This window comes from Convolutriloba macropyga, chromosome 9 (genome assembly GCF_964194025.1).
Source record: "Convolutriloba macropyga chromosome 9, txConMacr16.3, whole genome shotgun sequence".
In the NCBI taxonomy this organism is placed as follows: Eukaryota; Metazoa; Xenacoelomorpha; order Acoela; family Convolutidae; genus Convolutriloba; species Convolutriloba macropyga.
The window spans coordinates 56318720-56345353 of NC_134476.1; the positions used below are offsets into that span (position 1 = coordinate 56318720).

Here is a 26634-nt window from a genome sequence, read left to right on the forward strand (position 1 = left end):
TGGACAAATTTGGCCATATAAGCATATTTGATGCCATTTCTGAAAAAAAAACAAAAATGCTGAATTTTCAAAAATTAGCTGGATTTATAGCGAAAACAGTTGGCTCAAGCAATTCACCAACTCCCTTTTCTCTTTACATGTGAAACCAATGAGACTATTGTTAATACTTTCCTTCTTTTACCAAAATTTGATCAATTTTTAATCAAAAATTGCGAAAAAAGAACAAAACAGCGGAAGTTATGCTAACGTTTACAAACTTTAAACCGCCGTAATTCCTCCTCGGAAAACGCAAAATAAATTTTCTTAATTTGAAATTCTACGCTAGACAAGATTTCTTATGATATTTCTCCCAGCACTGTACGATGAATATATCGGTGTGCTAAAATTGACTGAACAAAGAAAATCCCAGTTGAGTATATAGTTCCTCCCCTACAAAAGAGGGTCGGAAAAATAATCGAAAACATGAAAGAGGTTACGTATTTTACGAGATTCACGAGAATTACACGTAATCAAACTTGAAGCAGAATTGAAGTTAAGGCTATCGTTATTTTAGCCGAGTCCAGTTCTGGCAAAAAGGAATTAAATTGAAGCCTTTTTTATTAGCAATAATATAATTGTCTAGATTCGTGTTTGTAAAAGGCCTTTATCGCAAAGTCTTTCGATATTTTGTTTGTTTTTTGGTCACCAATATCTTAAATTGATGCTAACGTTAGTTTTTCTATTTCAAATGACGGTGCAGATTCAGAAACACGTTTTCTACAGTATGTTGGATAGAAAAATGGATAACATTGAACTTCATATTTTATTCAGTTTTTTTAACGGAATTGTTTAATTTCATGTTTGAACTACTGCGATGTTTGGTGCGATAGAAACTGTACACAGCTGGGCCGATATAGGATACCTGAAATGAAAGCACTTTGAATTAAATCTGCTCGTCAAAAACACAAAAAATTTGACATTTTCTTCAACTCTACTTTTTTTGTTATTTCTCTCTAATCTTTAACGAGTACTAGCAATGTTCGGCAGTAGCTGTTTATTAAAATTCAATCGATCAGATTTGTCCAGTACTAGATACTTCAAGAAGCAAGAAACGTTTAGATGAGAAGTGGCAATTTTGTTCCGTTTTTCTGCGTATTCAAGGTGACCATTATAATTTCCACTCTATTATTTGTTTCCATGTTCCAAAAGGTAAGTTTTTGTGTTTGCTGAATCTTGAATGCTTCCTTAACGTAAAAATTTTATTGGTGTTTTAGAAATGTGGTCTTTGTTTCAGTAATTTTTGCTGTTGATTATAGCTGAACATCAATTCTCCGCGAAAAGCCGTTTTATAATGTGAAATAACACAAATACATGGCAAAATTATATCAAATTCAAGTTTCTGGAAATACCAACGACTTTTTCTTAAATTAAAGATGGTACTTAAAGAAATTTTGTGCTACGCAGACTTCCACGAGCCGTCTTGTTTTATCAAAACTCATTGATTGTTTTAGTCCCTCTGGGAAGCTTGTTCAAATAGAGTATGCTCTGGCTGCTGTGAATGCAGGTGCGCCTTCCGTAGCGGTTAAAGGTAATTTATATCTATTTTTTGTCACTTTAATGTTGGTCAATGAAATGTTCCAGCTTATTTTGTGCATATGCGGAAATTTTATTTGAACGTGATCATTAATAGTAGTAGTATTTGAACCTGATCCTATCGACTACAAGTTAATCATTGTCTATGCTGCGACCAAATTGTGATCTAAATGTATCTAATGCAATTAGGTTGATGGTATCTAATGATCGCAGTTTTTGTGAAAATAAATTGAGAGAACGAGATGTGAAAGAGTTATTAGACTGTTTAATGGAAGGTGAATTTGTTCAGCCCGGAATGGTGCTGTGATTGCGACTGAGAAGAACTTCAAGTCGTGTTTGTACGACGAGCACTCAGTGTTCAAGATAGAACAGTTGAGCCAGTCTATCGGAATGGTGTACAGTGGCATGGGGCCAGACTACAGGGTGCTAGTGAAGGCTGCCAGGAAGAGGGCAGTCTCATACCAGATGCTGTACGGGGAGGAGATCCCTACTGTCCAATTGGTCATGAGAATCGCAGAAGTCATGCAGGAATACACACAAAGCGGGTAAGTAGTTTTCAAATGCTGCAACATTATTTAAGCACGATACTTAATGAACTAGAAATATTATTTATTGCTATGCGCGTACTTTAGTGGGGGGGGGGGGGGGGGGGGAGGAACTATATACTCAAATGGTTTTTTTGTTCAGTCACTTTTGGCCGATCGATATAATCATCGTAGAGAGTTGTGAGTGGTATCATTAGAAAGCCAGTCCAGCGTAGAATAAGGATTTTTTCATTTTTTGCTTTTTATAGAGAGTTATCCAGGTTTAAAGTTTTGTGAATAATTGCTGTTTTTATTCACGTTTTCGGTATTTTTTTCAATTTTGCTTTACAAAATGTAAAAATTATTAACTGTACGGCTTTTTATTTCATCTCTAAAGATAAAAGAGGGTTGTTAAGTTGTTCGATCCGAGTTTTTTGGCTAGAATTTATGCTAAATTTTTCAAAAATCAGACTTTTTTCGAGAAAAATAGGACCACATTTGCTTTTTTTAGCCCACTTATTTGAAATTTACTAGAAGTAGACACCTTAAAACTGCGGTTGAAATTTTCTTAAGCTCAAAAAGGAGCTAGTTGTAATCCTGCTGGCTTTATAAGTCTTCTGGATAATAATTTTGCAAGTTTTTTGCAAATTTAAACTCGATAATTACAAAAAAAAGCATTATTTTTTGACAAAATTGTGCTTAAAAATTGATCTATTTCGCAATCATTTAAACAGTTGAATGTTTTGTTAGACGTGCAGCCTATATCTGGGCTGATCTTGATCTCATCGTGGATCCTTATGATAAAAAATTCTCTAGATTTAAATGGGGCGCGACCTTTTTTCAAAGCATTTCCACTATGTAAAAGTTTTTATGTAAATTACTGACAAGAATCTCAAATCAGGGCTCAATTAATGACAGATACTATTTGCAAAAAAGATTTCCAGTGAAATTAGACTATGGTTTAAGAGTTCAGCTCATGGTTTTTATGGCTTTGACCAATTGTTTTCGTAAAAAATTTTATAGACTTCTTGAGTTTTGCTTTAATTTGTTATACTTTTTGTAGCTCAACGACTTAGTGTCCCCAATCAAAGATGTAAATAATTTTTTAGGAAGTATAGATGAACCTAGACAATTCTTTCAGTTGTTCTCTAATGTCTCTTATGACTTTAAGTATATTTGTTTTAAGAAAAGCTCGGTGAATTTTTGAACTTTGCCACTATTTTATCTTATTTCTCTCAACTTCGGGCGCAGCCTCAGTAAAAACAGGCAAATACCAATTCCGTGTGAGTTATACATTATTGTTGGAAACGGCTTTTTTTAACTTATGTTTTCCTTGTTTTGATACTACGCGTTTTCAAATATTTTTTTTTCATTTTCATTTTTGATCATAATTGCATTTTTTTTATGAGTCCATTTCGTTTCCTTCTCTAATTATCACATTGTTAACAAATCTAATTGGAAGAAAGAATAGTAAAAAATTTGAAAAGCGTTGGAAAAATACGTATCTGTAGATATTAATTGTTTTTGTTGAATAGTTTATGCTTTTTGGGCTGAGACCAAGTTATCTCGCAAAATTTTGGGGATTTTTTGTTGTCTTTATGTTTGTCTTTCCTTTTGTTGTTGTCCGCCATATAACTGATAACGATAGGTCTCAATTGCTTCCCCAGGACGTATAACTACACCTAGATAAAGATTTCAGTTTATAGCTGTTTGTTTTAATGACTTTCAAATAAAATTTTCTAAAAGTTTTTTTCAACTGTCTTTTTGCTTTCAATTTGTCACCATATAAATCAGTCTCACTGATTTTAAGTCTCAAATACGTTTGATGATTCATGTAGTTTTGTTGTGATTTGTTTTACGTTGTGACTGATTGCTTCGACCATTTATTTTCAAAAAAAAGATTTCGAGATTTATGTACTGTTCAATTTTCGGGTTTCTTTTTGTTGTCGTGTCCTCGTTGTCCTTTTATAGGGAAGGCTTGCTGATGATGGGATGAGAAGAAAAGGATGATTTACAGTTCTTGCGTGTAATATCTTATTAATAGCCGCCCTCATCTTCTCAGCCGGCTATTATAGCGCTCCTATTTTTTTTTTTTTACTTCGTCGAATAAAAAAATGTTTCGCTTTACCTCATTTTGCCGCCTTTTCAACATTTTGCGTGAAATCTTTTTGACTTCTCTAGGCTAGTTTCTCTCTTCTCTCATTCTGCTAAAAGTGATTTTGAACATCAGTTGCTCAGCAAAGCAATTCAAAATGAACAGAGTTAGTACAAAAATGGATGTCAGAAATAGAAACGGGATAAACCCATAAAGCCCAATTTTAGATGCCCGCTATTTGAACGTCGTTCCTATAAGTCTTATTTACCATCTCTAATGCTTATTGCTATTGATAGGAGCCCCTGTAGCCTCTCTCTAAGAAACAGAAGTATGTTCAACTACGAAATGCCATCAAAATAAATCGGACTTAAAAAAATGTTTTTGTACAAAAATCTTTTTTTTTCAATATCTTTTGTTATTTCAATCCCAATCATGCTTATTGGAATCAACGGTGGCTATTTTCCGGCAATCTGTTGGGTATGTTAAGTATAGTGCCTTGAATAGTGTGATGTCGTAAAATTGTTTGAAGTTTTGGCTTCTTTGTGTGTTTGTTATATTTTTGTTTTGTGGTGTCGTGGAGTGGTCTCATTATTAATAGGCCCAATTGGCTTCTTGAGGTGTTGCAACTTAATCTATTGCTTTTTGTTGGTATCTTAATACTCTTCTGACTTTTGGAAATATTTGTTTCCAAAACGAATTTGGGTTTTTGAGCTTTGTCCTTTTTTAAAAGTTTTTTTGGTCAAATTGAAGTTCAGTCTTTGTAAACCCGTTTGCAGTAAGCTATAAATTAACCCTTATAACAGTTATAGCTTCAAACTTCCGTTCCTCGGCTTTTTTACTACTTTTACTACGAGACTTCATAAAATGTTTGAGATTTTTATATATTTGTACATTTTAGAGGATTTTTGTTTTCTTTTCGGTTTATATCAATAATTGTAAGTCCCATCGGCTTTCAAATTTTGCGCAATTGAAGATTGGATTCTGGTATGTCTCAGTTGCTTCCTATGGAGATATAAATGAAAGTTTCAGTGATTTCAGGTGATATCTAATGACATTAATAACTGTGAAGTTAAATGTTTTCAAAAATAGAAACGTATTTTTTAACTTTGCATCTCTTTGTTTTGTTTTTACTTTTTTGCCGACCTGTTAAGCAGTCGCATTGAGAAACGGCCCCATGTTTTTTCTATATACACCGGTCCTATATTTCTCGCATTGAGAACCGGTCCCATATATTTTCATTATGAAGTACAGGTTAAACTGTTTTGTTTAGATTTTATCTGACGCGAGTTTTATTTTCTTATGATTTTTTTGTTGTAGACATCGAGTTGTGGTCGTAAATAATGTTTGTTTTTGGTTTTTTAATGGTCTTTTTTAGTAGTTCTATTATCAAAAACCGTCATCGGCCCTCTAGCGTGGCATTATTTTATCTCATTGGTTGTTTATTGAACGATATCTTTGTTTTTGATCTCTGCATCATTTGGTACCCAATTAAGTTAAAAATGTGGATGAGCGGGGTCGGAACATTATGTGCGTACGCACTTTACCGAGCCTCCTTGTTTTTTCTAAATGCATATTCACACGAAAAAATTCAATTGACTGCATTGTGTTTGAAGATATACCAATGGAGGGTGACTAATTTATTGTGTGTGTGTGTGTGTGTGTGTGTGTGTGTGTGTGTGTGGGGGGGGGGGGGGGGGGGGTGCTTGCGAAAAAAAAACGTATGAACTTGAATGAACGTGTTAATTCTCTCCAAACGAGTCACGTTTTCATTTGAGTAGATTAAGTGTTAGATGGTTGAGAATGAACACCCTGATATAAATTGTGCATAAGAAACGCTTGACAATAAGCTCTACTTGCGCTACGGATACTTGGCCAGAGAAATGAAGCCTTGAGGAGCAAGAAAGAACATGAGAATGTCTTGTAAAAGATGCCCAATTTCGAGAGCTTTAGACCAGTTGGTTTCATGATTAGTGCACTAGGATCGCAAGTGAGAGAAGCTAGTTCGATTCCAGTACTGGTCCATTTTCGCAGTAGTTGCGCCTGAATAGAGCCCTTAACATCCAGAGTGAATTTTATCATTCGTTCCAATAGGAGTTGCTTATGCTTATTATGGTTGCTTTCAGGGGAGTGAGACCGTTTGGAGTGTCTTTACTTGTGGCTGGTTACGACAGAGACAGAACTACTGGGAAAAAAGTGCCAGTTATTTTCCAGTGTGATCCATCTGGTGCTTACTTTGCCTGGAAAGCAACTGCTCTTGGGAAGAATCACCTTAATGCTCGAGCATTTCTTGAAAAGAGGTAAGCTGTACCTCGAAATTACAAAAATCTATTCAATATGGTTATTTGTATGCATATATTTTCCACAATCCTAATTGAAGCTTACGCTAGCCTCACTGAGCCCTAGCTAGCTACTACCAAAGCCAACTGCTCGCAAATCATTTGGGTGCAATTCGCTCGACGTTAGTTTGTTATGTTTAAGATCTGTTCACTTTTCAATAGCAGCAAATCGATAGGTGGGGCTATTATTGGCTTTCTCTTGGTTTTCAAAAGGAATGGTAATGGAGCGCTGTCTTAATATCTGTTCAAACATGTCGATGATTTTTGAAGTCGCAAAAAAGTCTGTGGTTTTGAGGCGTGAAATTTTGTCACTCTAGTTTTTAGAGTTGAGTGTGAAAGCAGTATTCGAACAAAGAATCGCTGATGGTTTTTTTGTTCACATGCGGCAATTTGGCTTTTTATTTTCGATTGTTTCAATCAGACTTTCTAAATGTTTTTTCGATAGTTAATGAAAATTGTTTGAATTGTAGGTCACGACCTATCCTGCTAATTGTTTTGTCCTCATGTTTTTTTTTGTATAATCATATGACGTCACAATCAATTCAATTATTGTTTTTTACTGCATTTTGACTCAATTGCGAGCTTCGGTTCATTTGCGTGATCAAGTTTTTGGTCAAATGTGACTTTCCTCACTTTCAAAACGACTGCTCCTTATTTTATTTGGAGGAGATAAGGTCAACTGACTGTCAATCTAAATGAAGCGTATTTTAGAGCAGCTATTAGAAGCAGCACTAAGTTATACACATTTTTAATCGAATTATTACATCTCAGCAATTGACGAAAAGAGGAGAAATCTTCAAGTGAGCCGATCGATTAAGCTATTTTCTGGCAACCCGCCAGCTGTGTTCTTATTTGTTAAGTTTGGTTTGTCTAAAATTGTACAGAATTGAGCTAATGTTGAACAACTGAAAATAAAGCAAATATAACAGTCTTTGAAAAAAATGAGAGAAGGGTTTCATTTTAATCTTTTGGGTTCTCTAGATTTTATGCTTGCGTTGAAATCTTTGTTCTGGAATGGATTTCACCAGATATAAAATTTTTGTAGAACCTTTAGCCCTTTTGATGTGAATGCTTAATTTGACTTTGCACTCAAAAAGTTCTGAGTTTAATGTTGCTCAAATTGCTTTTGAATATCGAACAGATGAAAATAAGAGTTCTTAAAATAAGAGAACCTAATAAGATATCGTGTCTCAAAGAAACACTTTTCTCTTTCATCGGATTCCTATGCTGAACAAGAAATTTGTGGCTCATACTTTTTAAGTCTTCTTGCCTAAAATGGCATCAATTGATTGAATACTCGATATTGACAACTAGCTTTCGAATTATTTATAGCATCAGCAAATCCAACTCAATTTTATGTCCCTTGTTATGTATTTTTTTTAGCAGATTATTGTTCCGACCCCTCTTGAGGGGGGTGGGGAGGAACTATATACTCAAATGGGTTTTTTTGTTCAGTCAATTTTGGCCGATCGATATATTCATCGTAGAGAGTTGAGACTGGTATCATTAGAAAACTTGTCCAGCGTAGAATATGGAATTATAAAGATTTTTTTATTTTCGTTTTTTACAGGGAGTTATCGAGGTTTAAACTTTTGAGAAAATAGAGTGAATTCCGTTGATTTTGTTCACATTTTTCGGAATTTTGTCAGAAAAATTTTGCTAAAATTTAATAGAATTTTTTTAGAAAGTCCTTTTGATTTTATTTTTAAGGACAAAAAATATTGTCAGCTATTTCTATTTAATTTGTTTGTCAAAAAATCTGGCTAAACATTTCAAAATCCGGACTTTTTCATCAAAAATAGCACGAAATAAGTTTCTTCAGTCCACTTTGATTAAGTTTGCAGGAAGTGCACACTCAAACACCGCTAACACAATCTTTGTAGATTCCAAAGTGGGATATTTCTACTTCAGTTTCCGTTGAGAGTGCTTCGTAATTAAAACTTTGAAATTAATTGGCTTTAAAAAATAAGCGAATTTTCCAAATTTACTGTTTTTGTTCTTTTTTGTCTAATTTTACCACGCCTTATTATGGACTGGTTCCATATCTTTTCTGCTGAATTACAAGTTATTTTGTTTAGTTTCAGTTTTATCTGACGCTATTTTGACTATGCTATTTTGACTATTGGCTATGCTTGTTTTTTAAAGCGGACACAGATTTTTTGATGTAATTAATATTTGTTGTTGTTTGATTTTGCTGTTCGTCTTGACTCGCTTTCTTAATATTGCCATATCTCATGAATCTAATGCATCTTTTTTTTACTCCACTGAGTTTTTTTTTGCTCTGGAGCTTATCTTTTCGTTCATACACCAATTATGTTTTTTCGAAAAAATACTTGAATTTTTGGGGTTTTCTCTCTGTTTGGAACCTTATGTGCCCTTCGGGGTCTGAACTTTATGTGCGATCGCACATTACCGAGGCTCCGTGTTAATTTTGTTTTGCTTTTTCTACTTTAGATGTCATATTTTTCCGTAGTGAACTAGATAAGTTCCATTCCAGTAAATTTTGTTGATTGAAACTTGTTTTTTGCGTTCTATTGTTGCAATTGAAATTCAAAAAATTGACTGAAATTTGGTCAAACTATAAGAATTCAATCCAAGATAATTGAAAACTTGTGGAAGCCATAGAAATCAAGCAATTTTGTCTGGAAACATAATATGTGATCTTGAGGCTTCATTTTTATAATTTGTCAACAGTTGATCTTTGATGAGAAAGTATTCTGGTCCGTAATAAACATAAGCAAATACAAAAATTTTTAAAAGAATTTTTTTTAAAAGGCATTACCCCAACAATAACTTGACAATTTACGATTATCAAAAACCACGATAGGAAAATTAGCCGTGATATTGCGGCGCATTCAATAAAAACTAGTACTTCTTCCAATTTTAAGCATATATTCATCGTAGAGAGTTGATACTGGTATCATTAGAAAGCTTGTCCATTGTAGAATGTTAAATTAAAAGATTTTTTTGAGTTTCGTTTTTTCCAGAGAGTTATCGAGGTTTAAACTTTCGAGAGAATAGAGAATTCCGTTGAGTTTATTAACATTTTCCGGATTTTTTTTACCAAAATTTTGCTAATTTTGCTAAAATTGTTATTTGTGTAATTTGTGTGAAATTGTTGTTGATTTTCTATTTAATGACAAAAAATTTTTGTTGGCTGTTTTTATTTAATTTTTTTGGCAAAAATTCTGACTAAATATTTCAAATTTCAGTCTTTTTCATCAAAAACAGCACGAAATAAGTTCCTTTAGTCCACTTTGATTAAACTCGCAGGAAGTACAAACCCAAACACCACTAACACAATCTTTGTAGACTCAAAAGGGGGCTATTTCTACTTCACCTTCCGTTGCGAGTGCTCCGTAATTAAAACTTTGCCGTTTTTTTCTAACTTTACTCGTTGATTATCAAAAACGCAGCATTTGTTTTTGATTTTTTAACTAAAAAAATATCTATCTATTACATTCGAAAATTTAGGTGTTCTGAATGGCCAAACAGCATTATCAGGACTAGTTTTGGACCAATCTTGGACTGTTACAATCCAAAAATAATTTTGATTGTATTCAGGCGGTCTTTTTTACAAAAAAATGATCTTTTTTAGGTTAATTAAATAACAGAACATTTCAAATCAAAGCTTACTATTAATAGGTTTAATTGGTCTTTTAATTAGTTCCAAATCATTGTATCAAATTTTGTTATTTGAAAGCTTATGGTCGTTTTGACTTCTAAAAATATTTGATTTTTAAGAAAAAAAATGGCTTATTGAATTTTGTCTCCATTTTTTCTTACTTAGTCACTTGTAGCTTAGTGTGAGCAATGAAAGAATGCTTCTTCTTTCTACTGAGTTCAAATTTAATCTTTAACGAGGTTTTACGCCTTAAGTTATGGTCTTCTGGCTTTGATACTGCTAGATTTTAGTTTTTTTAATTTTTAGCTTTTTTGCCCCTTTTTCATGTCTTCTAATTTTGTCGAATTATCACGTTATTGACAGTTCATATAGCCCATTATTGACTTTCGAAATAAGGCACAATTGATAATATCAAAATCATTAGGATTTGGTTTACGGTTTTAACGGCTTCGACACTACTTTCTCGAAGCATTTAATTGAACTTTTTAATCTTGTTTTTTAACTGTCGTTTTTACTTTGTCTTTTTAGTTGTTTGAAATATCCTGTACAAGGATCTCGTCTCATTGGCTTTCATGGAACAATAGATGAGACGATATTCTGATATTAGTAGATAATTGATGGCTTTCATGACTTTGAAAACAATTTTTTTCCAAAATTAAAAAAAAACATTAATTTCGCAAATCGGTTCCTTTTATTGTCTGTTTGTTACCTAGTTTCGCTAATTACAGGCCAAGTTTGACATTATTTTTGTCAAAGGAAGTTGTCAAAAACGATATGTTTTGAAAAAGTTTGTTATGCCTTTACTGGCTTCGACACAGGTTTTTCAAAAAAAAATTGATTTTTGTCATATTTGACGTTCTTTTATAGACGTAAAACATATTCTGGATATTTGAAAGTCTCAGTGGCTTCCTTTGGAGGAATAAATGAACCTATTTTTTATTTCATTTGGTAATTAATGGCTTTCATGTCTTTGGAATTAATTTTTTTTTCGAAAAAAATTAAGTTTGCACAATTTTGCGCTTTTTCCCTTTCTTGTCTATTTTCTGACCATTTTAATTAATGAGCGGTCACATATTAATCATCAGTGTTCGAAGAACGTGCAATTGATAGTTTGGGGGCCAAATTATGGCTTTACGGCTTCAAAAGCGTTCTGGCAAGTTTTAATTGATTTTTTGTTGGTTGTGTATTTGTTGTTCTTTTTGGAACAGCATAAACAATATAATACTGACAGTTGTTAATCTCCTCCTATAGAAGCATTGGTAATTGTAAACCTATTGGATATTTTAGTTGATTTCTAATGGTTTTCATTACTTTGATTTTAATTGATTTCAATAATTATAAGCGAATTTTTCAACTTTACTGTTTTTGTTTATTGTCTAACTTCTACCAAGCCTTATTATGGACTGGTCCCATATCATTTCTGGCGAATTACAAGTTGTTTTGTTTAGTTTCAGTTTTATCTGACTATATTAAGACTTTGTTATTAAGTTTTGTTTTTTAAAACGGACAAAGTTTTTGATGTAATCAATGTTGTTGTTGTTAGATTTTGCTGTTCGTCTTGACTCGCTTTCTTAATATTGGCTGATCTCAATAATTTAAAGCATCATTTTTTACTCCACTGAGTTATTTGCTTTGGAGGCTATCTTTTCCTTTATAAAACAATTTGTTTTTGAAAAATACTTGAATTTTTGGGTTTTTCTATCTGTTCTCCATTTGCTGGAGTATTATGTCGAAATTGTGGATGAGCGGGGTCGGAGCTTTATGTGCGATCGCACATTACCGAGCCGCCTTGTTTTTTCGCTGCTCTTCCGGCAATCAGCAGCCATGTATTGGAACATATCAGGCTGGCGATTTTATTCATTTTCTAATGTTGGCTTTTAATTTTTTTCGAATAGAAATCAAATATTGGCTTTTTACCGAAGAAATTATCAAACCACTTTTTCTGAGGAATATTTAGAAGTGATTCGACATAGTCCTTTTTCCTTTGAACAGGATTGTTGACTCCACCTTAGGATCATTTACTTTGATATTTATTCTCTGTCTAACAAAGGTTGTGCAGAATATGAAGAATGCGAGGGATAAAATATTATTTATAGAAAGGGGACATTGCTGGAGCACAATTGTGCGGACTTGAGTTCTTTTTTTAGAATAAGAGTACCCGAGTTCCCAGAGGAATCTTGTCGCAGCTGTTTCCTCTCAAAATTGAAGCGCCATACCCATTACGTGCATCTTAGGACAGAGAGGGTTTCCAGACTAATCAAGTATAAAGAACATTGGAAGCCTCCTATGGTGGCGGGTATGCTGATCCTCACATAGATTCAGTGCAGCACTCTAGAAGATTCTCTTGTTTGCGTTTCTGGTCACTGATTAAAACTCTGCTGCTGTCTTCAACATTATCGGTGCCGCCCAGTCTCATTTGTCTTGCTGCATTGCGCTGTCTGCTTCCTCTTGCAATTTTTTTGCAAAATGTTGAGGGATCTGGTACCCGTAGCAGTTTACTTTGTTGGGTTCTTTTTTTTAATGTAGCGCATCAGTGCTGGTACCTCTGAACCACTCCTGCCGTTGTCTCTCAGCTGTTCTCTAATGAAAGCTCTGTGCAGTTTGTTGCGGGATGAAGCAACTCTACGGCGAAGTGGTCATGCCTCATTGGCAGTTCAGAAGGTCCGCCGATTTGAGTTGGGTCTCTAATACTTCTTCCACTGCGTCTTGTAGTTTTTGGACAGCTTTTCTCCGATGAAAACTTCTAAATTAACTTTTTCTCTAAACTGTAGTCGCGACAGCTGTGCCGCCAAAGCATAATTTCATTGTCTCACCACAATTAAGGTTGTTATGTCTAATTTTACTGCCTGCTGGAATCTATTCTTGGCTTCTGCAACTCCGTTCTCATACTAAATTTCCCAATTTTGGGCTTTTTCTTTTTCGTGCTTTGCTCCTTTGGGTAATGGCTCGGGCTCATCAGTTGTCCGTATGTCGCCGTTAGTGATTTGCATAGTCCCTTCGTGTGCATCATCGGCACAAAATTGGGACTCCATGCCCTTTGCCTTTCCCGTGCAGGTCAAGATCTTCCCTGTCTGTGGGTTCATTATGATTTGAGTGAAAGCAGTTGTGGAAAGAATATGACTAAGCAGAAAAGGGTTAAGATTGTCGAAAACGGCAATAAAGGCAAGAATTGAAAACAAAACAAATGATTTAGCTGCAGAGATATACAGGAGATGTGATTATGTCAAGATGGTGCTTTGGACTTGAGATGAAGTCTATTTTTATCTGTGTATATATATACCCATTATTATGGGGAAAAACAGATACGAATCTAATCTTAGGACTCTGTTTTATCTTGTGGCATCCCGAAAGTTTATCAACTATGGTTTGCTTATTCGAGATCCACGGGCGTATATCTTCTTCGGGAGTTTTTTCCTTACAGGCATCCTCAGTTTTTAATCATCTAACTGTTTTCATGACTGACATTTGTTGTCAAAAAATATGAGCATTTTTTGTTTTGCACTTTTTTGAGATTGTACTTGATGTTCTGTTGTTTAGCTTTGTTAATGACGGGTCGCCTTCGCTCTCTATTGAGACATAATTGATCCTTTCGGGGAAGTCAGCTAATTGCAAATAATTGGAGAACATTTATTGAACTTCTGATTGTTGCTTGTCTTCATTGGTAGTCTTTTTACGCAGTCTCTGAAGTGTTTTGAATGAATTCAATTAAAATATTTTTTAATTGATGAATAGATGGATTGTTTAGTAGCCGCACAGCGATAGCGGGGGCTATTATTGCCCTTCTCTTGTTTTTTTTTTATTTTGTCAAGATTTTTGTTACGACTATATGAAGACAGGCATCTCAGCCCTTAATGAAAAGATTAAGTTTCTTTTTTGTTCTGTCTTTTTACCTTCTTTTTGAGACTACAGATCTCTGAAGCTATTGTGGCTTTTTTCTGGCAATTTGCCATCTATGTTTTATTTTTGCGTTCTATTTATTTTCGTGGACGTCTGGGCATGTAATTTGTCAACTATCAGCTGTTCGTCTAAGGAGGTTGATTGTGTTGTATTTAGTTAGTTCAGTTGTTTCACTTTTAATTCAAAACTAATCCTGCTTTGTTTTTCTGCGTGAAACCTATTCTTGGACTTCTACTTCCTCTTTGATTTTTCTAGGCTAGTTTCACTTTTCTCTCATTCTGCTTAAATTTCTAACATAGGTTGCTCAGCAAAACAATCTAGAATCAACAGAGTTAGTAATAAAAAAAGAAGAAATTAAAAATGGAAACGGGCTGACCACATGGCGCCCAGTTTTAGAAGCCGCTACTTGAATTTCGTTCTTATGACTCTTAGTTATCATCTCTAATGCTATTGGTATTGATTGCAGCCCCTGTATCCTCTCATTAATAAACAGGGGTATGTCTAACTACAAAGTGTAATCAAAATAACACTTTCAAAATTTTTGCGTCTTCTGTGCTTTCAATCCAAATCGGGGTTATGGGAATCAACGGCGGCTATTTTCCAGCAATCTGCCGGGTAAGTTTTGAAAAGTTATTTAATGTTGTATTAGTCAGTTATTGCAAATAGAATCCATTGTTCGAATGTAGATGTCCGAAAGAGACAAGTGAGGGGTTGGAGCTGGAAGATGCAATTCACACGGCAATTCTAACATTGAAGGAGAGCTTCGATGGTCAGATGGACGAGAACAACATTGAGATAGGAGTGGTGGAGGAGGGTGTCGGATTCAGGCGTCTGTTGCCATCTGAAATTAAAGACTACCTCGACACCATATAACTAATGCTACACACCTTCCTACCTTTGTTCAGCTTCATTGTTACTAGATAGATTCAAGTAAATGTTGACTTAATACTGTGAGATTTATTTGATGGTAATGTCTGCAGTGGCCAATTGTTAGCTGCAGCCTTACTGTTTCCTCCTCTGCAATTTTCGCTACCCTAGCCGACTTATACATACGGAGAAAAGTTGTGGTCCTTAGCATCTGTGTGCAGGATTTATAAGATTAAGACAGTTTTAGACACAAATGGAAAAGAGTTCAAAAGTCATAATTGTTAATATAGACACTGGTTGTAATTGATGTGTCATAAACATAGGCACTTGGGTTATAAGCAGGAAACAGGTTTGTGCTGCAATTGTAAAATATTGGCTCAAATATCTGCTTCGTTGCAGTTGTGTCGAAATTGAATCCTGAAATGCATTGTGGTTATTATGCCTTTTCTCTTAAATAAATTTAATGTTTTATTGTTACTTTTTCCTTTTCTGAGTCAGCAGTCAATTAAACATTGTATGATATGGCTTTGCTGCATTTCAGAGAGTATGTATGTACGTCAAGTAGGTCTAGTTTAACACAGATCACCCTCACAATCACTCGATCTGGCTCTATTGAGGGAGTCACAAGTCTCTGAATTGTGCAGCGTAACACATTTTTGTTACATTTGTACGAAATGAGTTTGCATTATATTTCAAGAAATTTCTCTTAAAGCAAAATTAGCTTAGTGAATATTTATTGACCGAGCATTAGAAGTAATATTGTCAATACAAAATCAAATTGAGCAATGGCCGCAAAGGATGTTAGTGCGGTGGATGAGCCATCAACAAATATTTGCGACCCAGATCAGAGTTTACTCCAAGAGAACTTTGTGGGTTCAATCTACGAAAGTCCAATTCCAAATTCAGAAGACACGCAAATGTTCGAACAGAATTTAGTTGAGAGTAATTCTCATTTATCTGAGCAGATTTTAAACTCGGAGATTGTGTTGAAAAATCAGCTACATTCTGTTAGCCTTGAGAATGAAATGTGTAATAGTGGAGATTCACATTCAGAGATAGCGACGAAATCTACTGCGGGAAGGCTCAGTCTTGAAAACTTGCCCTCGTTGGTGTTATTGCGAATATTCTACTATATATCATGCAAAGATTTAGTTCGTAATGTTTCGCTTACCTGTCAAAGACTGTTCAGACTGATTGACGATTCGGTTGTTTGGAAGAGAAGGTTGTCTGAGGAATATAGTAAAGCTTATCCTTTGGTTCCATTGGACGAAGAGACTTTCAATGATGTACATTTCTGGCAGAAAGCTGCAGTCTCACAAGAAGTCACTGCCAAAATGTGGAGAGATGGCAATTATGAGTGGAACATCTATAAAGACGAGCATTTCGCAGAAATAGACTCGGTGTGGCTTTCGTGGGACACGCGTTATGCCTATTCTGGAGGAAGGGATAGACAGATTATTCAATGGGGACTGAAGGAAAATAAATTCTGTAGAAAGTTCTTGGGTCACGCAGGGTGGGTGTGGAGTTTAATGGGCCTGAATGATGAAGACAGGACTCTGGTGTCTGGTTCGTGGGACAAGACAGTCAAATTCTGGGATACAGAGAAAGCTGAGTGCTTCCTCACTCATAAACTGGAAAGTGCCGTGCTGTCTCTGACTCAGTTTGGAAATAATGAGAAACGCGATGTGGTGTATTACAGTTTGTACAACAGATTCATTGGTTGCTTTGACTCGCGATCGCCCGTAGAGACGAAAAAAATCATCTCTCAGAGTGATCACAGAAAGGCAGTGTTGTGCTTAGCGACTTACAATGACAACTATCTCTTCTCAGGGAGCGAGGATTCCACCATTAAATGCTTCGATATCCGCACTGATAGAATGGTCAACCAAGTTAGACTCAAAAGTATCGTATTATCATTATCGTGCAAAGATGGAATTCTACTCGCCAGTAGTAAAGAAGGGAAAATTTTCTGCTTAGACCCAAAGATTGAGTCTGAAAATGGGTGCTATCTTTGGGGAGAGAAAGTGCATGGCAACAACGTGACCTGTGTTCAATACCACAATGGTGCTATAATATCTGGGTCGAGTGACAAGACTGTCAAGATTAGCGAACCATGTATAGGTGGTTCAGTGATAAGGACACTAACTGATCATAAGATGACAGTGTGTGATGTAATGTATCGGAAGGGAGTTTTAGTTACTGCCAGCTCTGACCAAACTCTAATCGCTTACTTGCCCACTAACGTGATTGAAGAGGACTGATTAAATGCTCTCAAACGGAATTTATTAGCAATTATTTGGTTTCTGTTGGTCTTGTTTACACGATTTATCGTCTGACGCTTTGACTTTTTACGCGTGACTTCCTGATTTGCATGATTTAAATCGATCTCTCAGAATTTAAACAGATAAATTTGTTCGCAGCAGTTTACTACTAAAAGTCAAAGCAAAAATTCGCCGAAATCAATGCCCCTCTGAGACATTATGCACCTCCCTGTTAAAGAAAGGCACAATTGAACAATGCCCCCGGCACACTTGTCGTTTGAGAGAAGTTCAACCGATTTTAGTTGGTTGTTTTTGTTTTAGAGCTTGTAAAATTGTTTCACTTTAGCCTTGTAAAGATTATCATTTATATAAAGTGTAAATTTGTTTGACATTGAAGTTAATGTTATTAAAAGCTGTGAAACTTTAATTGTTCCTAGTTGTAATTTTTCAAAAAATGGAAATCTTATGAAAAGATCAAATAGCGTAGTGCGCTTATTCTCAAGTATGCAGCTCATTATCCTATATTAATACTAGTATAGCAGTTAGCGTTGAATGAAGTAGTTTCCATTATTTTCAGAATAATACTTCATGAGATTGAATTGACAGGCTTAGTCAGGTATATTGGAACATTTTGCTTTAAGTGTGATACTAGATTAAGTTAAATCAGCTTTTACTTGATCTGGATCCATTTCTGTAGCTTAATATTCTCTTCGCACCAATATATTAAAAGGTTACAGAGTCATTTGATAGCTTTTTCTTAGACATTAATAACTGGAAAAAAAAGAGGTCTGGAGCGGGTCTCTAAGGGTCTGAGCAAGTTGCACCATGAGCAGTAACAGTAGAAAAATTAGCGTTTTATCAGAAAAGGAAATTCCAAACCAAAATTTAATGTTATGGTTTAATATCTGAAGTTTTCACTTAATGTCAAAAGTGGAAACCACTCAGCAATGACTGATGGAAATTTAAACTATATAGTGTAATTAAAACTAGTGGATGACACTAGTTTTATTTGCAAAGTTGAAAGTAATGAAATTAGCCATTAAAAATTGAAAAATATCAAGAAACAGACAAATAACTGACAGAGAATCTACTCACATTAAATGCCGATAAAAGAGTGACTATGCTTTACAAATCATACTAATTCAGATCCAGGGTTTTATTTCTAAGGTGAATGTATTGAACCAGCTCATGTGTGTCAATATCTAGGAGTACGAATTGATTCCAACCTAAACTTTAAAAGTTGTCTACACTTTAAGTATAATGGCTAATGCAATTCGTTCTTTGTATCTTGTTAGAAAACCAAACTTTTAACTGAGAGTTGATGTTTTAAAGTCAATTGTACTCTCATCTTTTTTCAGCGGAATATTGTTTCAATCTCGTAGAGCAGGAAACATAAACTGCCTAAATAGGCAAATTATCTGGGGAATAAACGTTTGTCATTTTCGTCAAAATTTTGACCACTCCACTGATCTCATTAAAAATCGTATTTTTCCAGCCGAATAGTTTAACTCGAAAGTTGAATTTGTGAATTTTCAAACATATTTAAGACACTGGGAACATCGGAAAGTTTCCAAAAGGTTTACTAGTCACCTAAAAACTTGAGAGCAAAAGAACAAATCATATTGCCATAGAAAGCGAACAAAAACGAAGTTGAGTAGCAAATATTTGATCCTGAAAAGCGTTGAAAAATGGAACAATTTGTCATCTTCATAACCATATCTTTGTAATAATCGTAGACCGTAAAACTTTCAGAAAAATTTTAACCGAGTCTTTACGCGATCAGCACACGAAAATACTAGTTAACAGACAAATAGGAGCGATAAAATCATATTTTTACCTATGAGAAGAAACAGCCAAAGTTTCAAGATAATAATAATTATTATACTGATACGGCAATTATTTAAATATTTGAAAGCACCTGGATATTTAACCTGAGGATTGTAATGAGAAAAAAAATTGTTTACTTCAGAAAAATTAGACAGTAAGTCTGGTTTTTAATACTCCTTGACTTCTTTAGTCATTATTCTCTATCGGTTCGTTTGCGGAATTCGAACTAATGATGTTTTATGCTTGACGGTTTTTGACGTTTCGAGTGACTTCAGCATCATTGACTTTTTGTGTTATGCTTGATCTAAACTTTAAGCGGTGAAATTGTTTTCGTTTTCTGTGTAGTTCTCAGTAGTCTATAATGTCCTCCAATAACGTCATCTAAAGTACTCGAGTGCAATTATTTATCCCTATAAGGCACATTTTCCCGTTTGGACTGAAACGGTTTATAATAGTTCAACCCCGGCTATTAGTTAGAACGCCATTTGACAAACGTGCGTCTGTTGATTCAAATCTGTCTTCAAATTACGATAGTTGATACTAACAATTTACAATTGAAAACTGATGTCAAGAAAATGTGATCAATTAAAATACTCGAAATAAAGATACCCCACAAGACATCAAGATAAAAAGTTAAGGAGACAAGCACTGTAGATTGCTGAAAATGAAACGGATTAAGTTAAGTAAAACAGTTTTTAGAATTTAAAAATGTCCAGAAAATGGAAAGCGGAAAATAAACCAAGGCTACGACTCTTAAAATCAGTGGAAACAGAGATCGAAGACAAAAACTTAAACACAAAAAATTGGGATTTTTGTTCCGACTGTTTCGTGGAGGAGGAACTATATGCGCAACGAGGTGTCTTCTTTCAATTTTGGCGGATCGACATATTCATCGTAGAGAATTATGAGTGATATCATTAGAAAGCCTGTACAGCGTAGAATATAGAATTTAAAAGATTTTTCAATTTTAGTCATTGGAATGATTTGCGCCGTTTTGTTCGTTTTCCGTTATTTTTGCTTCAATTTTGCTTAAAATTGTTTTATATTTGAACAATAGTGTTATCGGTTTTGCCCATGAACAGAGGAGGTGTGCTGACTCGTTTGGTCCGACCAGTTCAGCTAATTTAGGTGGTTTTTTTTCAAAACGCTTTATTCAAAAGCAGCAGATATATTTCTTTATCCCACATGTTTTTCAAATGTGTCGGAAGTAGAGACCTAAAAGCTGCTGAAAATTTTAAAAATAAACTCAAGAGGGTTAGTTTTATTTCCCCGTCCTTTAAGAGTGTTCTGGATTAAAAAGTTCGTCGGTTTTTAGCTAACATAAAACAATCATTATCCAAAATGCATCTTTTAGTAATAGCTACAAAGCTATAGCTAGGGCTATTATTGACATTCTCTTGGTTTTTTTTGATCAAGATATTTGTAACGACCATATAACGTTAAAATCACTTCAAATCGGTTTTTGTTCATTTGTGCAATTTCAACTGAATTGCGTGCTTGAAGTAAATTTTCAAACTTAGTGGAGTGAGTTTTTTGTTCATTTTTGTCATCAAGTTTGTGGTCACACGTGACTTACTTCACTCTCCAAATTCCTTTCCTCGCTTTGCGATTGACTATTATTTACTTTAATTCAAAAAGATAACGTCATGTGAGTGTGTCCCTAATTGAAGGATATTTGAGAGCAGCTAATAGACGCAGCAATAATTTAAACTCTTTGTTAATCAAAAATCAACATCTCACCATTTAATAAAAGGAGATTTTTAGTCTGTTCGTTATACTATTTTTTGAATGAAAGATGAAAATTTTTTTCATGAGAGCGTGTCACTCTAATTGAAGGTTATTTGACAGTAACATCTCAACATGTAATAAAAGGAGATTTTTACTCTGTTCTTTACACTATTTTTGAGATAGAAAGTCTACAAAGCTATTGCGGCTGTTTTTTGGCAATCTGTCAGCTATGTTTTTTATATATTGAAATTTTTGCTGCTAAATTATCTATGCCGCTTAAATTGAAACAAGTACTAATTTCTATTGAAAGCGCCCGAATATAGAGGCTATTTGTTCTCATCGTGGTTTGTGATAATCGTAAATTATTAAGTTACTGTTGGGGTTATGCCTTTTTTAAGAAATCCATTTGCAAATTTTTGTATTTGCTTGTTTATTACGGACCAGAAAACTTTCTTATCAAAGATCAATTATTGACAAATGTAAAATTGAAGCCCCAATATTAAATATGTTTTCAGAGAAAATGTCTTGATTTTTATGGCTTCACAAGGCTCTCATTATCTTGGATAGAATTCTTATAATTTGCGCACCTTTTGTTCTTTTTGCCGTCTGATGACTGAGTATCTATAAAAGAATAAATAAAAGATCCAATTAGCTTTCTTAAATGGTATAATTAAATCTATATGAGGCTTTCAGTTGTTAACTTAAGACTCTTTTGTCTAAATATATTTGTTTTGAGAAAATAAAGTTATCTACTAAAAATTTCTCGCAGTATTGCTTTTAGGAGAGAGAATAGATTTATTCTTTATAACTGTTACGTCAACAAAATGGAAAACACCTCTTCCCTATATAGTCAACAATTTTGTAGAATGTAATTTTAAGCCCGTGATTTTGGTGTTTTTGTTGACGCGCATGTTTTTTAACCAAATTCAGGTCGTCTGAAAGCGGAATTTGATTAACGTGGCCTTCTTAGCAAAAAAGTTTTTGCCACAATTTTGTTCTGAAGAGAGGTAATAAGTTTGACTGTGATACCTGTTATGTCAACAAATTTTGAAAAAATTGCTACAGAAATAGAAGCTTGATGTGTGTTTTTGCGTTGAGGATCAGTGAAGGAGTATAATCAAGAATTACAATTCATGCTATTCGATCGCCTGGATGACTCCAATGGAAACTGAACGTCAAAACCAAACAAAATTCATTTCAATTTGATCGAAGGTTTTCAACGCTTAAACTTAAATTATAAGGCCGCTGGTTTTGAGCTAAAACAGAAAAACATCGGGTAAGTTCTGGAAACAATCCTAAATTTGAGTTTACTGTCATTCAGGCAATTGTAGATCCGTTAAACTTTAAATGTTACCTGAGACTGGAAAGTGGAAAACATTTTCTATAAAGATACACATTTCAAACTAAAACGTTGACACTGGTTATTGAGCTCGTGAAAACACCATCCAGGCAACTACCGGATGGTAAATCACCGCTGTCGTTTTTAGATGATCGACAATCCCCAGCACGCATTGGTAAGTAACAGGGTTATATTTTTATCGAATTCCTTATTAGTAAATAGAAAAATAATTGCCACCGACCTAAAACTCGGAATCTCTGTTTAATCCGAATATTAAAACCTTTACAAAACTAATTAGGATAAAATTTAAAACAATATGTCCAGATATCAAGGAATTGTTCAACATTAATTCAGGAAATACCGCTGAACTCTTTCACGACTTCCACATAGTAGCTGTCCTTTACAGAACACCTTTGGTCCCTCGTATTTATGGGATGTGAAATGTACACTTTTCAGAAATTTGAATTGGTTTTGAGAAGTAAAGAACCGACGCAAAACTGAGTTGTGTCCTGTGTGGTGTTTCCTTTTAAACAGATCAGATTATTGGTTCACTTGAGGTAATATCTGTGAGATAGATATGACCTCAAAGCGACTGCTTTTATACTTTTTTACTTAAAAAATTTCCCCATAGGAGATACAATTTCACAAGACACAATAAATCACTTGCTAACTTTAAAGCCATGCGAAATCTCTTTATCAGTAAGCAAATACTGTATTTTCTTATTAATAAAAAGAGTAATCCTGAATGTATTCCAATATACTACCAAAACAAGGTAGAATTTAGAACCCAAATAATTTAAAAGAAATCTTGCCCATTCAAAGAACCTGCCATGAAGGGCTGATAATCATGGTCAGTTGATTTTTTGACGCGGGTCACATCATCTAATACGTTGTCCAATTATTGTGAAGATATCTTCAAAATATTTGCTCCCAGTTCATTTTAAACATCCACTTTTTAGGTGTATTTAGTCACAATCTCTGAATAAACTATCAAAAACACATCGGAAACACAAAAAACGTCGCGACAGACAAATTTGAAGCAGCAAATAACGTGATTTTGCAGATCTTGCTACATAAACTTAATAAAAAATACATGCTTCTCAGTTGAAAAATAAATTTTGAATATCCTATTAAATCTTTTGACGGTAAATATTTCTACGCTATGGTGCCACCGTTACTGACACATTTTGGCGGTCAAAAAATACACGCTCGAGGATTCTGGTTTAACGAGCAGCATCAACGAGCACGTACTTAAGGTTGCGCAACATTAACGCACCAGCTACTTCAGGTCGAGCTCCATTAACGCCCCACATACTTACGGTAATTACACAAAAGTAGGTTGCCAAAAAATTCCGAAAAAATTGGAAGCAATTTTCCAGTTTTTTTGACATTACGTTCAAGAATATTTCCAAGTTATGTTCATTTCTGTTTTTGATTTCATTCATTAGTTTCATTACGTACAATAAGATATATCTTGTACGTATTGAAACCAACGAAAGAAATCAAATCCAGTCTTCGTTTTTTGCGGTTTTAGTTGTTTGTGTCCTTGGTCTACTTTGTAGTAGTTTTTAATGAATATAACTTGGAAAAGTTTTCGAAATTAAGGTTAGAAAAGCTTGAGAGTTACTCCCAAATCCTTGGAAATTTTTGTCAACCTACCTCTGTGTAATTATCACTAAAACCAATCTCTCCTAAAAATTAGGAAAGAAAAAATTCCTACTCAAGTTTACCCCCTCATTTTAATGACAAAATGAATCATTTCTTCAGAAAACGTTTGAGCTTCCAACACGAATTCATTGCCACCACTCGGTAACATTAACTCTCAGAACAAACTAATAACCAGTCATCAACTATGCACGACCTACACTTAATCATTTTACAGATAAACCAGTTGTCAAATTTCTCCAAACGCAGTAATTCAAATCGCTTATTACCACAACCTATTTCTCTATCAAAATATTACCCGGTCGATAAAAATGCTCCAACTGCAGTCACAAAAAATTGCGACTAGGTCTTCGAAGCATAGAATTTGAACCTAATTTCTGTTTTAGCGTTACGACAATTGTTAACAGCACATAATTGACACAGGTGCATCTTCAAGAGGCTCCATATAATCTCAATGCCAAACTCACTTTATGTGAATTCTAGATGCTGCAGGTAGAAAGCATCTAATCCTCCAAAAAGATTTAGTTTAGGGTAACCATAGCAATCGTGCCAAAATTGATGAACAGTTATTAACTTTTTCCAAGAGTTATTTTTACCGATTGGCGTTAATGAGTCTGTGTTAAAAGATCTAACCTTTTCTGTGTAAGTGATTCACTTCGTCGTTAAAAAGCGATGGTAAAAGTGAGTAAAATTTTTCCTTTGCAAATTTTGTAATTGTTTATTCTTTCAACATTTAACCAATATACCCTCCATTTTCACTGGCAGCTTCATTACCCAACCGTTGTCTACATATTGCCGACTGTTTTCTCATTATTCAGCTCCAGAAACACTAATATAGACAACTGATAGCCCTTGTAGAGTTCGCGTGGCGACTCCATAATCGAAAAGGCCACCCTACCTATCAAATCATTTTCGCAAATTGACCGCTGCTCTTCATTTCTAACACAGGGACGCCCTCATTTTGAACAATTTGGTTTAACCAGTTTTGAACAAATATAGGTTGCCTCACTTGTCAGACCCAATTGGTACTTTCATTAGACCTTCCTTTCAATGAACACCGACCGTAAATTCTATTAGCATGAAATGCCCCGGTCTCTGGTACAAAAACTAAAGCGGCTTTCTGGAACAGAATTCGGCTACGCCGGTGGATTCTAAACTTTCTACAAATTAACCTTGAGGATGTTTTCCATGTCCCCGAAAAATTCATGTCGCTCCTCCCAGTAAACACACTTAAGTCCATAGTATTTCTAATTTTACGAAAAGTTCTGGCAAACATCCAGATTTTTCTTTGATTTGACAAACATGTCAAGTTATTATCGAGCGCATTTTTAAACCAGAGGACAAATATAGTTGTAGAGTATATCAGAAATATAATCGTTTTCCTCCAAAGTGTGTTCCTACGGTCAATTTGTGGTCCAATTAATGTGTAAGTTATCTTCAAAATATTTGCGCCCAGTTCATTTTAAATAAATCCGCTTTTTAATTGTACTTAGTCACAAACTCTGAATAAACTATCAAGAAAGCATCGGAAACACAAAAAAAGACGTCGCGACATAAAATTTAATTAGCAAATATGGTAATTTTGCTTGTCTTGCTACACAAAATTAATGAAAAATACATGTCTCTCAGTTGGAAAACAAAGTTCGAGTATCCCATTAAATCTTTTAACGGTAGACGTTTCTCCGCTGTGGTGTCTCCGTTACTGACATTTTAAGGCGTTCAAAAATTTCATGGTCGAGGATTCTGGTTTAACGAGCCGTACAAACAACTAAATCCGCAAAAAACGAAGGCTGATTTGATTTTTTTTGTTGATTTTAATAAGTACAGTAAGATATATCTTGTACGCATTGAAACCAACTAAAGAAATCAGAACCAGTCTTCATTTTTTGCGGTATTAGTTGTTTTTGTACTTGGTCTACTTTGTAGTAATTTTTAATGAATATAAATTAGAAATGTTCTTGAAACTAATGTCAGAAATGTTTGTTTTACTTCTATTTTTTTCTTGACAAACTATCTCTGTGTAATTATCACTAAAACCAATCGCTCCTAAAAATTTGGAAAGAAAAAATTCCTCAAGTTTACCCCCTCATTTTAATGACGAAATGAATCACTTACACAGAAAACGTTTGAGCTTCCAACACGATTTCATTGCCACCACTCGGTAACATTAACTCTCAGAACAAACTGATAACCAGTCATCAACTATGCACGACTGCAATGGTTGTCCTACATTTAACCATTTTACAGATAAATCAGATGTCAAATATCTCCAACCGCAGTTATTCAAATCGCATATTACCATAACCTATTTCATTTCTCTATCAAAATATTACTCGGTTGATAAAATTGCTCTAACTGCAGTCACAAAATTTTGAGAGTAGGTCTTCCAAGCATAGAATTTGAACCTAATTTTTGTTTTAGCGTAACGACAAATGTCAGCAGCACATAATTGACACATGTGCACCTTCAAGAGGCTCCATATTATCTCAATGCCAAACTCACTTTATTTGACTTCTAGATGCTGCAGTTAGAGAGCATCTAACCCTCCAAAATTATTAAGTGTAGGGTAACCATAGCAATTGTGCAGAATTGATGAACAGTTATTAACTTGTTCTAACAGTTAACTTGCCGATTGGCCGTTATGAGTCTGTGTTAAAAGGTCTAACGTTTTCTGTGTAAGTGACTAACTTCGTCCTTAAATTGCGATGAAGTGCGTAAAAGTGGATAAAAATTTTTTTGCAAATTTTGTAAAGGTGTATTCAACAATTAGCCAGTACAACCTCCATTGTCACTGCCAGCCTCATTACCCAACCGTTATCTACATATCGCCGACTGTTTTCTCCACAGTCAGCTCCAGAAACATTAATATAGACAACTGATAGCCCTTGTAGAGTTCGC

General features: G+C 34.6%; 2 protein-coding genes across 2 annotated transcripts in view; both read left to right on the forward strand.

Moving 5' to 3' along the window:
- The window catches only part of LOC142345873 (proteasome subunit alpha type-2-like), a 184668-nt gene extending 169542 nt beyond the window's left edge, over window positions 1–15126 (forward strand). The window contains exons 3-6 of the mRNA XM_075398302.1: window positions 1491–1567; window positions 1862–2117; window positions 6315–6488; window positions 14736–15126. Of these exons, the coding sequence (XP_075254417.1) occupies window positions 1491–1567; window positions 1862–2117; window positions 6315–6488; window positions 14736–14922 (694 nt within the window). The 3' untranslated portion in view covers window positions 14923–15126. The remainder of the gene's footprint in view (window positions 1–1490; window positions 1568–1861; window positions 2118–6314; window positions 6489–14735) is intronic.
- Window positions 15127–15211: 85 nt separating this feature from the next.
- Window positions 15212–17796, forward strand: LOC142345870 (F-box/WD repeat-containing protein 9-like). The gene has a single exon (XM_075398300.1). It carries the CDS (start codon window positions 15702–15704, stop codon window positions 17175–17177), a length of 1476 nt encoding a protein of 491 aa, XP_075254415.1. The 5' UTR covers window positions 15212–15701; the 3' UTR covers window positions 17178–17796.
- Window positions 17797–26634: the final 8838 nt, after the last annotated feature.

Coding starts and splice junctions, on each gene's coding strand:
- LOC142345870 (XM_075398300.1), top strand. CDS start 15,702: ATGGCCGCAAAGGATGTTAGTGCGGTGGATGAGCCATCAACAAATATT.